This window comes from Nanorana parkeri, unplaced genomic scaffold (genome assembly GCF_000935625.1).
Source record: "Nanorana parkeri isolate BGI_ZX_2015 unplaced genomic scaffold, ASM93562v1 scaffold528, whole genome shotgun sequence".
Taxonomy (NCBI): Eukaryota; Metazoa; Chordata; class Amphibia; order Anura; family Dicroglossidae; genus Nanorana; species Nanorana parkeri.
In genome coordinates, this window is record NW_017306796.1 from 404,045 (window position 1) to 420,277 (window position 16,233).

The window sequence follows — 16,233 nt, forward strand, 5'->3', positions numbered from 1 at the left end:
TTTGTTGTGTGCTTTTTAAATTGGGTATGTATCCAAGCGAGCTTGTATTGGTTCAAGTAAAACAAGATTTGTTTCATTGTCTTCTGGTTTCTTACATCCAGTTAGCCCTGGGCATGTTTAATTGCCATTTTGTTTTGCCATAGAAACCTAAAAACTTCTGTTTGGCAGCTTAACCCTTTCGCTGCCAGGCGCTGTGTTCCACTTATGACCTCAGGTGGCCACACCATTTTTGCATTTTGTCACCTTTTTCTTATTTTCAACCGCAGTTTTCAGAGTTTGTAAAAGACCCCCTGAGACCATGCATTTACTGAAAGCACAGGACTGGTAGAATAGAAAAAAATGGCGCTACTAATTTTGAAGGTCCTGCAACACTTGCACAAATATTTCTCAAATCAATAAAAATACACTAAAATCATTATCAGTGCACACAAAAAACATGATTTACAAGATTCCGACTGCAGTCCTCACGGGCAGGGCCCACCTTGCCACCTTGTCTTGCATTGCATTGTAATTGTAATGTCCTCCTTATATTGTAAAGCGCTGCGCAAACTGCTGGCGCTATATAAATCCTGTATAATAATAATAATAATAATAATAATAAAACTGTACTGAGAAGTTTGATGGAGAAGGTGGGTACAGAGCACCAACTGTGAGCACACATGGCAGTGCTGGAGAAAGGTGCCTGAACCTTGATGGAAGAAATCAAATCAGCGTGGAAACCTACAATTTAATGTTTTGGTGGACGAGCAAACCAAGTATTCATTGGAAAATGGTATTTATGTCCAGCCGAAGTGTTCAGTGAAGCTGCTGCAGCGAGCTGAGATGCTGCAGAACATCTACTCATCACTTGGCTAAGGAACTGAATGCGCGTCTGGTGAACCTGCACCCAAGTCATCCTTCTCTACATACATTCCAAGACGGAGGTTCTCATCGATTAGAGTTAGGACTACACTACACCGAGATGATCTCCCTGGGCACAAGCTGCGTTGTGTGCACTGAAGGACAAGCTGCATTTTTGCGCAGTGCGTTCCAATTGCAGAGCATCATAATAACATTGGGGGGAGCAGAGAGAAATTGGAGCAGTTGTCTATGGCAACCAATTAGCATCTCTCTTTGGTTTGCTCAGTCGGGATTTGAAAATGAAAGAGAGAAGCTGATTGGTTGCCATGCACAGCTGCTCCAGATTTTGCCTGCTGCAGTTTTAATAAATTCCCCCCATTTTTTAAAATTTTATTTTAAGTGCAATAGATGTTAATGATGCATGGCAACACATGCAACGTAATGTGCGTTTAACTTCACACCCATGTGTACAATAATGGGCCCTTGGAAAGTAGTGAAGCCATTTGATTGCCATGACAACCAGGGTCCTGGTATTTTGAAAAGGGAAAAGTCACCAATGGCACCTCAATCTTCTCACTACAGGCCGCAGATGTTTGAAGACAACCGCGGCACCTGCTGTCAGCTCGTGATACTGCAAGTGACGCTCTGAGTACCAATTTAGTGAACTAGCGCCACCTCATGGCAGCAGCTGATACTGCCGCTAGATTTGTTATCACGTAACGCTAATACGACATTCCCTGTGTAGCTATAACCGATGCAGCGGAAGGCTCCGCCTGTTTATATCCGTCGTATCAACATAGTGAACAACACTGAACGGGCTAAAAAAGTAGAACTCCCAGCGGGCATGGCGGCTAGGGCTGTAGACACGTGACCTGTAAGCGTCTCTTGGTTTCCTAGCAATAGGGGAATGGAGTGGTTGCCTAGCAGCGAAAGACGCAAAGAGGAAGTGTACTCGGACGGGTCGGTGGACGCAGCTCTGGGCCGTTACAAGGATCGCTGAGAAATGTCGGAAAGTGTGCCCGAGGTGTTTTCAGATCCCCGGGAGCTGCAGATCCAGAATGCCAAAGCCTACTTACTGCAAGCCGGACCCGATGGGGTCAGCCTGTGAGTATGGACGAGGCCACAGGGATACAGGGGGTACATGGCAGGGTTGGCTGCCTGATAATGAATTCATCATCACAAAGCTACAACTTCATGGCAGCGTGTGTTCATTATTATTCAAACAATGGTCGTCTGTGTCTATAGTCAGGATAGAAGGCACCAAAGACCCTATCCAAACACAATTCGGGTTTAATAAAGCCTGTCTGCAAGGTATATACAGAATCAAAACCTTTTTTAGTTGTGGATGAAGATGTACATGTGTGTGTGGTATATATATACACACTATATTGCCAAAAGTATTGGGACACCCCTCCAAATCATTGGATTCAGGCTTGCGGTATACTGAGACGCCGCAGCTGAAACGGCAAAGCCAGCTGTACCCGCCCCCTCCCCTGTCCGTTCCGCCAGTCAGCGCTGAAGGATCGGACAGGGGAGGGGGGAATCCAGTCCCTCCCCTGTCACGGCTCTCTGCCGTGACAGGATCGAGAAGTGAGCAAACGCCGGTATGTGTTCGCTCACTTCCCGATCTACTGAGCCGACCTGTGACAGTTTAATTGTCACCGGTCGGTTAGAACTATGAGGTGAGTGAAAAGCACCCCCCTCATAGTTCTCCTTTAAGGCATCAGCATTCCAAGACATTTTGGACAATTTCATGCTCCCAACTTTATGGGAACAGCTTGGGGATGGCCCCTTCCTTTTCCAACATGACTGCGCACCAGTGCACAAAGCAAGGTCCATAAAGACATGGATGAGCGAGTTTGGGGCGGAGGAACGTGACTGGCCTGCACAGAGTCCTGACCTGAACCCGATAGAACACCTTTGGGATGAATTAGAGAGGAGATTGCGAGCCCGGCCTTCTCGTCCAACATCAGTACCTGACCTCACAAATGTGCTTCTGGAAGAATGGTCAAACATTCCCATAGACACACTGCTAAACCTTGTACGCCTTCCCAGAAGAGTTGAAGCTGTTATAGCGGCAAAGGGTGGACCAACTCAATATTGAACCCTACGGCTAAGACTGGGATGCCTCTAGAGTTCATGTGTGTGCAAAGGCAGGCGTCCCAATACTTTTGGCAATATAGTATGTGTATATACACTGAGTGGCCAGTTTATTATGACCACCTGACGTTTGTAGGCAAATTAGCTATAATTAGCTATAATTTCGCGCTGAAGTTGCTAGAGGGCCAGACCATTATAAATAGGGAAGCAGGTTGTTTACTACGACAGTAGAAGTGATTTTTTTCTGAAGATATGGGTAAACAACGAGATTTAACAGCCTTTGAACGTGGGATGATTGTTGGCGCTCTGAGCCATGGAGCGAGTATCAGCAAAACAGCAGAATTCGTTAAATGTTCAAGAGTAGCTGATGTTAAAGTGTTTAAAGACACTACTGTCAGCCGAAAATCTGGGTCTGAACGTGCGAATTGTGGCCGTCAGCGACTAGCCAATGTTAGGGCAGAACGGAGAGTGGCAAGACTGGTACAAGACAACAGAAGGTCAACAGTGCCGTGTCAGATTCCTCACATCACCTTTCAACATCTTGTGGAGTCACGAGTCGGCCCAACGAAGTCATCTCGTGGAGTCATCTCGTGGCCCAACTAAGTACTGATGGGGTGGTCATAATAATCTGGCCACTCAGTGTATATGATAAATAAATAAAAAAATGGTCCAGTGGAAAAGGCACTCCTGGGTCTTGTATTGAGGCAACATACACAGATTTATTGGTTGATGTCAAGAATTGAGAAAGACAAGCAGTGCCTTGTGGAAACATAGCCAATAAATCTATGTATATTGCTTCAATACAAGACTCATGAATGCCTTTTTTCATTGGATTGTATGTACTTGCTAGGCAGTGTTTATGTTTATATATGTGTGGTGCCCACCATGATAGATAGAAAGATAGATAGTCAAGGGGTGATATCAGCACACCATTGAGAGTAAATGCCTTGGAGCGCCACACAAATCAAATAATGTAACAACAGCTATTGTGGGTACTAAAGGGATAAACGAGGTGGACAGTATAATAGTTTTGTTGCTCTGAGGTCTCAGTGAGTCACAGCCTGCCTGTCAAAAGCCTTAAGGCCACACTAAAATGCAATCAAGGGTGGCTACTCTTGTTCCCCATGGTCCCTGTGTGTGTTGTAAAGTAGCCACCGCTCCAAGCTCATTCCCGTGATGGACTACAATCTCAATACAAATTGGTAAACTACACAGGAGATTGTAGTCTATCATGGAAGTGAGCTTATAGCGGTGGTTACTTTACAACACACACAGGGACCATGGGGAACAAAAGTCAATATACATAAGGTCATTGTCATGGTTGGTGGAGGAAGCCAATGTTCTGTATTCTAGTAACATGTTCATTTTTTCCTAATGATTGCAGATATGAGCACCTTTCTGCTCTCCTGTCCCGGATCCTGGCAGAGCGCCCACCTAATCCACTGGAGATCCTGGAACAGCTGAGTTCAGAACTCCACTGGTCCAGGCTAAACAAGGGACTGGACACACTGCGCACCCAGAGAGATGACCCACACACATACATTAAGGCAGAATCCCACCGTGCACTCTTCACACATGGAGCTGGAGAAGGAGAGGAGGCTGAGGGCGATGGAGAGATGGTGAGGAAAGAAGATTTAAATGAGTACTAAACGTAACCAAAACAAATGCACTTCCACTGTTTTATTCTTGAAATCCAGCCAGCTTTATTGCAAGTAGTGCCGACTTACAAAGCAGGACTGTATCACATCACTCACTACCAGACCTTCTCCTACTACATCAATGCATTTCTCCCCAGTAGGGGTTTGGTCATGAAGTCTAAAGTCCCTGCCTGTTTTTGTCATTGATGTCTGTGCACCATTGGGAAAATTCCCTTCACTTCCTGTCCCAGAGGCCCAAGAGGGAAGTTAAAATAAATCTTGCAAAGTGAGGGGAATTCCCCTCGTAGTCAGTTGTTCCAAGAACTGGAATCCCCATTGGAACGTTTCCCCTTACCTCGTGTTCTGAGGAAAACTCTAACATTTTGTATTTCCCCTCACTTTCTTTCTCAGTGACAATGGTCACCAGTACAGATAGAGGGGTGAATCTCCCCATTGGGGACTTTTGCAGCAATAAAAACTTGTCATTGTGTCTAAGCCTTTCCCACTCTATATACAACTAAAAAGACAGAGAGATGCACTTTAAGCATGTCATGGATGAACACAAATGTATCCTTAGACCAGGGGTAGGCAACCTCGGCACTCCAGCTACAAATTCCATGAGGCACTGCAAGCCTCTGACAGCAACGGACATGACTCGTAGAGGGAGAGGCATGATGTGATGATGCCAAAGTTGCCTACCCCTGCCTTAGACTAATGTCTAATGTTAGATGGACCATTTGGCCATTTGCCATTAATATTCTATGATGAGTCTATGATGAGACTATAGTGCTGAGGAGAATTATGGTTGGGACGACACACCAGCACATAACACCATTACCCAAATCGATATTCCATTTTGTTCTTTGACAGATGGACTCGCCTCTCCCCAACCTCCTGGATATTGCTCACGTGCTTCAGCAAGGAGGTGTGAGTCTGGGGCAAGATGAGACCGTGCGCATAGCGCTTGCCCTGAAACGCCTCACTGACACTCGCCCGCTCCAGCGCTGCCGATTCTGGGGCAAGATTCTCGGTTCTCAGGGCAGCTACTTAGTGGCAGAGGTGCAGTTCCGAGAAGGTGAAGACGATGAAGCTGAGGAGGGGGCAGAAGAAGAAGAGAAAGCAGTCGAGGAAGAAGAAGATGACGAGGAGAAAGAGGAAGCAGAAGACTTGCCCCCCAAATCCACATATCGCCCCCCTCCCGTGGTGCCCCGTGAAGATAACAGCACAGGGGCAAATAAATATGTCTACTTTGTGTGTACAGAGCCTGGTGCAGAATGGGTCAGACTGCCTCCTGTAACTCCTGCACAGATTACAGCAGCAAGAAAGGTATTCATCTTAATGTGCACCACCCATACTGCAGTGCCTAGGGAATACTCTGGGAAGATGCTGTTTGGTTTTTGGGTTTTTATGTATATTGGAAGGCTGATATGAATCCCCATGTTGTGTATGCATGTTACCATAGTAACTTTTTTTAAATCCAATTTCAGCCAAAACTTATTTTCATATATAGTATCAAGTTGCCCACCCCTGAGTGAGTCCTTTGGACAAGGTTTTTTGGGGGTTCAGTGCCCTTCTGTCTTGACGGCCACAATCCCAGTTTCTTGTACAGGAAGGTAGGAAAAATCTCCACAATGGGGTGATAGGCAGAAATACCAGCCTGATAGAGGTGTTGACTGTTCACCATTCTATCGAAAAATAAAAATGTTGGCCAGGAGTCAGACTATAAGTAGTGGAAGAGTATGAGGTCATTAGCAGTGATATTTTGTGGAGGCGAAGGTAAATGAAACCGGAATACCAAGAAACCAAAGGTATGACTCCCGTCATGCTCTGTCAGACTTTTATTTATCATATACATTCGTCTATAGCAGTCTGATCTCTAAGCACAGCGCCCAACATTAAGCTGTGGGTGCTGTGGCTGTCTGAATGCAATAGCCTACGGTAAAGATTGTTCCATCCACACTGTTTAGCATGGATAGGTAATCAATTGGCTTCTCTTGTTCAGTTTGAGAGGCTGAACAAGAAAGATCTATATGTGTATGGCTAGCCTTACTGTTCCAGTCAAGTAGTTCTATAAACCTACCCCGCCCAATATTGCCATAGCAACATGCAGACAGGATGAGGGAGGAAGATATACATGACTCGTGCAATAATTAAAGGAGAAATATTGGGAGAATAAAATGTAATCTTCCTCATACTAAAAAGCATGCCAGCGCTATACTGTAGATCAAGAGCTGAGCGATCACAAACCACTGATTGCTCAGCTCACAGTCTTCTCCCTGCAGAAAGGGGTGACTGCCAGTCATCACTCCCTGGAGGGATTTGCCCCTCCCCTCTCTATGTTCCTCCAGTGCTCATTGGAGAGACGGACAAGGATGGGGGCGGGCTCTAGAGAGGTAGAGCCAGCTGTCAATCAGGCAGTGAGGTGGATCCTGACATTATTGTTGGGATCTTTCCTATCTGCAACGTGGCTCTGCATTGTCAGCATATAGAAGGCAGTAACCTGCTATCTGCTGACTGGATAACAGGAAGACATTAGTAAACATACATCTTATGCTCAAAAGAGGACTAAAGACAAAGAAAATGTTTGGCTTTAGTTCTATTTTAACATTCACAATTCAAAAACACAATAAAGCCCCTGATACTGTCAAACACAAGAGCAGTGTTGCCCCCCCTTCCTTCCTTTACAGTAATATGTCAACTTATAAGTCACATATGTAGTGTGGATTGCAACTATCAGCTTCCAGTTATCTCATTTCTTTGCAATCCTCTGATATCTATCTCATCTTTGTATCAACAGGTCAAACGTCTCTTCACAGGAAACCTTGCAGCTCCAGTTATCACCTACCCCCCATTCCCAGGAACAGAGTCTAACCTCCTGCGTGCTCAGATTGCCCGCATCTCTGCTGGAACCCATGTCAGTCCTCTTGGTTTTTACCAGTTTGGGGAAGAGGAAGAGGAAGAAGAGGAAGAAGGGGCTGTAAGGGATACGTACGAAGAGAATCCTGAATTTGAGGGCATTCCAGCGAATGAACTGGTGGAGAGCTTGTCTAACTGGGTTCACCATGTCCAGCACATATTGCCACAGGTGAGAAGATTCACTTTTCAGATGCAGGTACTGGTCCTACTGTTGGGTTATTTGCTGTAACTCATATGCCTTGTTTCCTCGTCTTAGGGGCGCTGTGTCTGGTATAACACTACTGTAAAGTCAGAGGAGGAGATGGAAGAAGAGGAAGAGGAGGAAGAAGAGAAAGAAGAGGAAGAGGAACCAGAGCCAGAAGTGGGCCCTCCTCTGCTCACCCCTCTCTCTGAGGACGCTGGTATCTATCTTTTGTGTCCTCAAAAAGCACCTGTAGCCTTGCTGCCATCCCTTTGAAAGTAACTTAAGGATGGGAGGCAGGAGCGGGCTTGCAATCAAGTGATCAGTGTGACAACCAGTCACATCGATCACATGATCGGGAGACCCTTGTAAGCACTATGCGGGGAAAAATTGAGCACCTGAGTTACATTTTCCTAAAAGGTCTCTATTAGTGAGATTTATATGCCACCAGTAGTGTTTATATTGTGCATAGACATGTATGCTCAGCTAATACGAGTTGGCACGTTTATGCCTTAACTTCAGGGGCAGGCAGTTCTCCAAGTATTATTATTATTATCACTATTATACAGGATTTATATAGCGCCAACAGTTTGCGCAGCACTTTACAATATAAGGAAGACGGGCAGGAGGAAATATCATGAGCTCAGTTTTTGAAAGATTGAGTTTTAAGAAATATTGTGACATCCAGATGGATATGTCAGTTAGTAGATTAGTGACACGCAAGGACACTGAGGGGGAGAGTTGTGGAGTGGAAAGATAAATTTGAGTGTATTCGGCATAGAGATGATATTGGAAGCCATGTGAGGTTATTAGTTGACCAAGGGAGGAGGTGTAGATGGAGAAGAGAAGGGGTCCAAGGACAGACCTTGGGGGACCCCTAAAGAAAGAGGAAGAGGAGGGGAAGAGTTAGAATTGTAGGTGACACTGAAGGAGCGCATAGATAATTAGGAGGAGAACCATGAGAGAGCAGAGTCTTGTAGGCCAAGCAAGTGGATTTTTTTGAGGAGCAGCAGGTGGTCAACAGTATCAAAAGCAGCAGAAAGGTCTAATAGCAAGAGTAAGGAATAGTGGCCGTTGTTTTTAGCGGTTATTAGGTCATTGGTGAGTTTTAGGAGGGCGGTTTCAGTGGAGTGTTTGGGGCGAAAGCCGGACTGAAAGGGGTCCAAAAGGTTGTTATTAGCGAGGTGGCAACTCAGGCGGTTGTAGATAAGGCGTTCTAGTAGTTTAGAGGTGAATGGGAGTAAGGAGATAGGTCTGAAATTATTGAGGTTGGTAGGGTCCAGTGAAGGTTTTTTGGGTATTGGGGTGACTAGTGCATGTTTGAGAGGGGTAGGAAAGATTCCAGTAGAGAGGGAAAGATTGAAAATGTGGGTAAGAGAGTCTAGGATAGAGCAAGAGGGTGCCCGAAGTAGTTTTGAGGAAACAGGGTCTAGGGGGCAAGTGGTGAGGTGGGTGTCAGAGAGAAGCTTAGTAACCTCCTCTGTGGTGACAGGGTCAAAAGAGGAAAGTAACAAGTGTGATGGAGGATCAGGTACTATAATAAAAGGGGCAGTTGATTGGACAGTGGCGATCTGATCTCGAATAGCATCTATTTTGTTTTTGAAATGAATGGCAATGTCCTGGGCAGTGAGTGAGTTAGTGGGTGGTGGTGGTGGAGGACATAGTAGGGTGATTGTGAAACTGACCAGGTTGTGGTCTGAGAGTGGGAAAGGGTTGTTGGAGAGATTGCAAGGAGCGCATAGGTGGGAGAAAATAAGATCAAGTGTGTTACCATCAGAGTGAGTAGGAGTCTGTGTCCATTGAATTAGATCAAAAGAAGAGGTTAAGTTAAGAAATTGAGTGGAAGCCGGGGAGTTAATCTGTTTGAAGAGGTGAGGGAAAGAAAGTTGGAGTGAAAAAAAAAAAAACTGTCAACAGGTTGTTTTTTTCTTCTTTTTTTTCAAAGTACAAATAAGGGGTCGGGGGCAAATTAGCAGGATCTGAGTGAAGGTTAGAAAGGCATGGAATAGGTATCTAAATAAAGCTATCACCTAAAAGATCAGAGAAGAGGAGATTTAGAGAATAAAGAGAATAGTACATACAATATAATGACATTAGGGTAGTGGACTTGTAGAAGTAAAGTTTGAAAGCTTGATGTTCATCTTAAGTTTTCCATTCACCTTGATTCCTAATTGTTGCAGTAGATAGGTGAGAATGCCTCAGGGATGTTGAAGAGTGGAGTGGGAGTGCTGATCGGCAGAGTGATAAATGATATTGTCATGGTAGAACATTGTGGTTAATATCATTATTTATTTTTTTCAGAAATTAATGAGACACCACCCTGGACAGCCTCACTCTCGTCTTCTCTGATCCCTCAATATGCTCTAGCAGTTCTTCGATCCAATCTGTGGCCAGGAGCCTACACCATCTCCAGCTCCAAGTATGTTGTCTCATCTTGCTGCCTTCTTGTCGTCTATCTAATGCTTTCTTGTTGTTTTTATATGAAGCTTAGAATGAAATGCTCCCATGTTTTTGTTATTATAAAGTAACTGGGCACACAGGGCTGGCAGGAAGGTACCAGTGCGTGAGGGACATCTGCTCTGGGACCCCCTTCCCCACAAAACTTGGTTCAGAGAGAAAAGCACCTTTGGTTAAACTTTTGCTTAACTGGCACCTTACTGATCAGATTTTAATAGCTGCACAGCAGTTTTCTGCCAGCAGCATCATGCGTTTCATTCAGCAACCTACTTAAATGCCTATAATATGCCCTCAGTGCCTGAATGAAAGTAAACACTAGCCAAGCTAAATATAGGGGCGGGCCTTTAGGTGAGCTGAAATCCCATAGCCAGGATTTTTTTATTTAAAAATGGATACCCCATCTGTTGTAAAAATAAAAAAAAACAATGCAGCTCTTGCTGCAGTACTCGCCTTCTCTCCGGCACTGTCCCTATGGTCCAGCACCACTCCTCTACTGGACTGAATGGCACCCAGTATCCTTCAGCCCACTTCCTGTGAACCTAGGATGTCATTCTCATGCCTTATAGGGGTACGTCATAACGTCACCCCAGAACCAAATGTTACTCATCGCACTCCTGACCGGAAGTCCCAATAGTAGGGTGGGTGCGTCTAGCGACAGCAAATGCCTCCGCAGATCAAGTAAATTCAAGTAAAGTCACTCGCACTCCAAAACAATGCCCAGTCAACCTCTTTATTGACTGTGGTGGTGTGACATCTTAAAACGACGTTTAGGAACCATGTGGTTCCTTCTTCAGGCTAACAAAAAATGAACACCAACAAAATAAAGTGACTTAAAATACACACTAGTAGTAGTAGTCTTTGATCGTCAAGAGGATCATGGCTTCCGATGTAATGGCGCTGGCGCAATAGGATGCATTTATGTGTTTGTTAACCGCTTGAAGACCAGGTGTTTAGACCCCCTTACTGGCTAGGCCATTTTTCAGTGTTCAGCGCTGCGGTACTTTGACTGACATTTATTCCGTCATGCAACGCTGTACTGAAATGAATTTTATACCATTTTTTGGGGACAGATAGAGCTTTCTTTTGGTGGTATTTAATCACCACTGCGGGTTTTATTTTTTACTATATTCAGGAGAAATTACTGACATTTGTTTTTTACATTATGTTATAAAACAACTAATATTACCCACTTTTTTGGTAAAATATAAAAGACGGGATCACGTCGGGTAAATTGACACCAAACATGTCAAGCTTTAAAATTGCGCGCACTCGCAAAAAACTAGCATACCCAAAATTGGCCATAGGCGACGCTTAGCGGCTGGCCGGGAGGTAGTTAAGGTATGCATACGATCAGATATTCCATATGACTGTCCCCTTGCGTTACAGGATGTTTACGTGTATTTGGAGGGAATGTGACGTCAGTGTGATGTCAGAAGGGGGGTTGTGATTTTTTTGATTGGTTTATTGGTTGCCACTACTGTGTATTTAAGTCACTTTATTTTGTTGGTGTTCATTTTTTGTTAGCCTGAAGAAGGAACCACATGGTTCTGAAACGTCGCTTTAAGATGTTACACTACCACAGTCAATAAAGAGATTGCCCGGGCATTGTTTTGGAGTGCGAGTGACTACTTGAATTTACATAACGTCACCCCAGGCTCACAGCACGACTATGCAGATTGCCTCAGTAATGTTTTCTGCATCACTGAGGATGATCCAGCACAACAGAAGAGGCAAAGAAGAAAAGGACTCTGTGATACTTTGTATCTCTATAGCCTTTGTATCTCTATAGGTTGGACTCCTCTGTATCTCTATAGGTTGGACTCAATGGACTTGTGTCTTTTTTCAACCTGACTAACTATGTAACTATGTATACTTGACCTGCAGGAGGATATCTTGGAAAGTTATCACAAAAAGATGCAGGAGGGATGTCCAAGGGTTTCAGTTGGAACTGGGCTTGAACCTGGCTATGCTGTTTGGTAGAGGTTGCTGGGGCATAAAACTGTCTGGGTGGGTGTTTTTGGCAGATAGCAGAGTTTATATATGTGTAGCTGTGTATTTAGCTGTGTACCTTGAGATCTGCTGAGGACACATGAGTTGAGGTGTCTTTTGTACAGGTGCCATCAGACACTGGGGATATTTGTAACATTAGGAAGGAGGTGCAGGACATGGAGAAGAGGCACTAGCATGTCTCACTGCACATAAAGCCATGTGGTGGAAGTAATTGGTGGTTCAGTGGCATACTGGGGCCTTCAACTCGGATAGAAATACCCCCGGTAGGAAGCCTAAGTAAAAATGAGGATTGGTTTTTACATGCCAAAGAGGGTAGGGAGGGAAATCAATCAATCAAGGCAAAGCAGTTATATGAATGAAAACTGAATCCGCAACAAATTGCTTCATTGGTTAATGTTCGTAATTCTCAGGAAATTTGAGAACATCTACATTGGCTGGGGGGTGAAATACACCCCGGAAGGATACAGCCCCCCTGCTCCTCCTCCACCTCAGACAGAGTACCCAAGTGGACCAGAGATCACAGAGGCAGCGGACCCCACTGTTGAGGAGGAACAAGCTCTAAAGGCTGCCCAGGAAGAGGCTGCAGCTGCTGCTGAAGAGGCAGAGGAGGAAGAAGAAGAGGAAGAAGAAGAAGAGGTGGAAGAAGATGATTAATATATTGGCTTATGCTCTTATCAGTTATATATTTAATAAAACCTTATTTTTCTGTTCCTATTTGTTTGGTTACACATTTTATGTTTCATTATGTGATGTGGTTTTCTTGGTTATCCAGTGTAATGTAAGTGAAGCAATGAAGTCCTGCAAGTTGTCTTTTCAGCAGCTCCGCTTCTCCACCCAGACCTTCTGCTCTGTGCTTACATTAGAGATTAGAAAGCGTGAAGGATTTAAAGTCCCTGTCAGGAGAAGGGTGAGCTGAGTTTCTGAGAGAAAGATAGAAGGACTTTGTTGCCTTCTGTGAATTTTGAGAATAAAGGGATCCACAATGCTTGCAGCTACAGAGGTTAGTGAGGGTTCGTTTTAAACCCTATTTACTGCTTGTAAAGAATGTAAATACTAAGATGTTCATAACCTGGCCATGGGTTACTGTTGTTGGATAACTGGCCCATGTCTTGGACAACAGCCCGCTTCTAAAAGTTTAGGGAATATGTATTTTGTCATGACAAGCTGGTGTTCATCAGCAATCAGATGACCAAGCATTGGTGTTTCAGTGTAAGTGCACAGAACACATGAGTAGAATGAGCCTTGTTCGTGTTTGTTCTCTTTTAGATGTGTCATACATACTGACTGTGTTCACCATGGAAATAAACAAACCTTTGATTGAAGGTCAGCATGGTGCCGCTGCACTCTGAATACATATATACATCTGTGAAAATCTTGAAGGAATTCCAGAAGTTGCATAATAGACCTCTGTTTTTAATATGTGTGCCCTTTTATTATCAGAATCCCATGACTGGGATGAGGATACATTTCCTGCTCATGCACAAAAATATCGACACGATTCAACAACACATGACTTGTTCTGCACTGGCAAGGATTTTCCATTTTATAAATGATTCCGATTGTTCATCTAGGTTTTCTAGATTCCTGTCACTGTCCAAAATGGGGTGAGAACAGCTGGCTTCTCATTAAAATGTATCTGCAGCAGATTAGAATGGGAAGTTTCTAATAAGAATTAATAAGGATTCCATGGCTGTTCTATGGCAGCTAGGAAGGTAATGGTAAATTATAATATGAGCCGAGAATCATATTTAAAGGGCAAGAGGACCTGATCCATGAAATAAAGGAAAGCAGAGAGCAAAGGTCTAGTCACCTGTACTGTCTGTAGGCTCCCTCCAGCTGACCATTTCACTATTACTGACTTACCGTGCTTTGTTCCACACCATGTCCCTGGCTGGAAGTGGTCATCTTGGTAGAGGAATAAGGCTTTGCTTTGCTTTCCCATCTCAGGGATGCCCCCCTATGAATTATGGGAGAGTATTTGAGAAGCAGCAAGAGAGGTAGAGAATGCACAGACACACAGAACGAATGACAAAGAAACGGAGATCCTTGCTTTTCAGGGAATCCCTGTGCGTAGACGTGACTGCGGGGAGATGATCGGAAAGTGAGCGGATCGGCTGTATGATTTCGCTCACTTCCCGATCAATGGAGCCAACGTGTAGTGGTGTATTTTGGTTTTGTGCTGACCTTGGCAAGACTAAACTCGGGCACCCCCCAATCTAAATTAGCCCCCCCCCCCAGTCGCTGGAGCTACAACACCGATCTTCTGCCTCAATATGCTGGGCCCTCTAGTTCTGCAGTAACCCATCTTGTGCATTGGCCGCTGGTCTCTGTAACTTTACCCTCACCCCGCTCATAACACATAACCAGTCACGGAGCTCACAGGCTGCACTTCCCCGGACTCACCACCATGGAGGTGCTGATGAGCTGGTCACCATCTGCATCTCAGCCCCAGCGATCCTGTGGAAGCTGCCTGATGTTGGAGATTCAGATGTCAAAGATGTCCGGAGCATGAACTGCGAGTGCACCCGAATGAGGGTCATGCACACATTGCACAACACAGTGCCCAGATTGAGGAAGGAGCTGAAGCCGGTGTACATGTAGGAGTAGGCAGCATAGGTGGACACATTGGTCCCCCAGTCCAAGAAGCACCAGGTCCAAGGCACCAGGTTATATATATTTTTTTTCTCTCTTATCCAACTGGTAAGGGGGCAGCGCATTCTGCAGCCCCCCTGGGAAGTGCCGCCCAAGGCAAATGCCTAGTCTGCCTTGCGGTAGATACACCCCTGCCGACATGTGAGTTTTAATGTCACATGTCATCTCTAACTATGGAGATGAATGTAATTCACTCACCCCATAGTTCTACTTTAAACACCTTTTGTTTTGATGCACCTGAAATGTGTTTAGCGGATTTAAACTGAAAATAATTTGTGCTTTAAGTTATCTGAAATCGCCAAATACTTTTACTTATATCAAACAGAAAATAATAACGGTGTTCTACTCCCGAGATTTCTGTTTTTTAACTTTTATTAATCAGTAAACTTCACACAATATATTTAAATACAAACATCTCCCAGAAACACTCGTCCATATATATCTTTACTATACACACAAATATTCACTTCCTTCTCAATATGTACATTATTATATACAAAATGCTTATATACATCAACTGAATCGTAACAAAACATAAATAAAATATATTACATCAATATATTAGATATCTATATATATCTATATATAAACAGGCGTATATATACATTTATATAGATATTTTCAGAAACCGATATGACTTGTGCATATATTTGATGGAAACATACTCTGCAAGACAACAATACAATCTGTGGACGCATTTGGTGATTAGCACCCATGTGTGTGATTATCAATGTGCTATAGACTCATAGAAATATGACAGCATGCAGTGATTGCTGGGAAAGCTAAGTCGTTCTAACATCTGAGGGAGACAAGATGGTTCCTTCCATCAGATAAATCAACAGAATTTCTGCCTAGTTTCTATAAACTACAGAAAAACAAAATATGGCTGAGGACACTAAAAGGGACCTTGCTCTATGAGGGCATCATATTCCATTTCAATGCATGCCAGGGTTTTCTGAGGCAGTTGCCTGGTCCATACAAGGACACAAAAGGCACAGAAATTTGGTAGGGTAGTTATACCTACCAAAAGTTCTGATTATTGGCACCTAGAGGGGCAGAATGCCAAAAGGAGCTAACTTCATGTAATACGGGTTTTGATGAAAGTGTGGGATAAGGGTGAACCTGTGATTTACCCATATGGAATAAAGCAATAGTTTTGCTTATTGACAACCCCTCTGTTGCTTATACTCTCCTTTCTTTTGCTCTCCTGCTGGAGTGAAGTGAAAAAGTCCTATGGAGGATCCAAGTTAATCTGTTCAGAGCTTGCACAGAGCTAAGGACTCTCTTCCCGACCTCATGTACCACATCATGGAAGGGGAGTCGCATTCTCCCCCTATAACCAGAAGCACTGGTTATTCAACAATGTTCATAAGATGAATCAATATATATATATACAGCAATAATGTCAATAGACCATACTGATAAAGTGTGCAGACACTC

General features: G+C 44.1%; 1 protein-coding gene across 1 annotated transcript; it reads left to right on the top strand.

Moving 5' to 3' along the window:
• The first annotated feature begins 1,800 nt into the window (after window positions 1-1,800).
• On the top strand, window positions 1,801-12,795 carry RSPH6A (radial spoke head 6 homolog A). Its single transcript, XM_018561517.1, has 7 exons — window positions 1,801-1,944; window positions 4,325-4,559; window positions 5,448-5,903; window positions 7,375-7,662; window positions 7,750-7,894; window positions 9,976-10,093; window positions 12,552-12,795. The coding sequence occupies exons 1-7, from the start codon at window positions 1,844-1,846 to the stop codon at window positions 12,793-12,795; spliced, it is 1,587 nt and encodes a 528-aa protein (XP_018417019.1). The 5' UTR covers window positions 1,801-1,843.
• The last annotated feature ends 3,438 nt before the right edge of the window (window positions 12,796-16,233 follow it).

Excerpts from the sequence above, each read along its gene's own strand:
- RSPH6A (XM_018561517.1), top strand. The coding sequence starts at position 1,844 with ATGTCGGAAAGTGTGCCCGAGGTGTTTTCAGATCCCCGGGAGCTGCAG. Across the intron at positions 7,895-9,975 it reads CCCTCTCTCTGAGGACGCTG|AAATTAATGAGACACCACCC; the intron begins GTATCTATCTTT and ends TATTTTTTTCAG. Across the intron at positions 10,094-12,551 it reads TACACCATCTCCAGCTCCAA|GAAATTTGAGAACATCTACA; the intron begins GTATGTTGTCTC and ends CGTAATTCTCAG.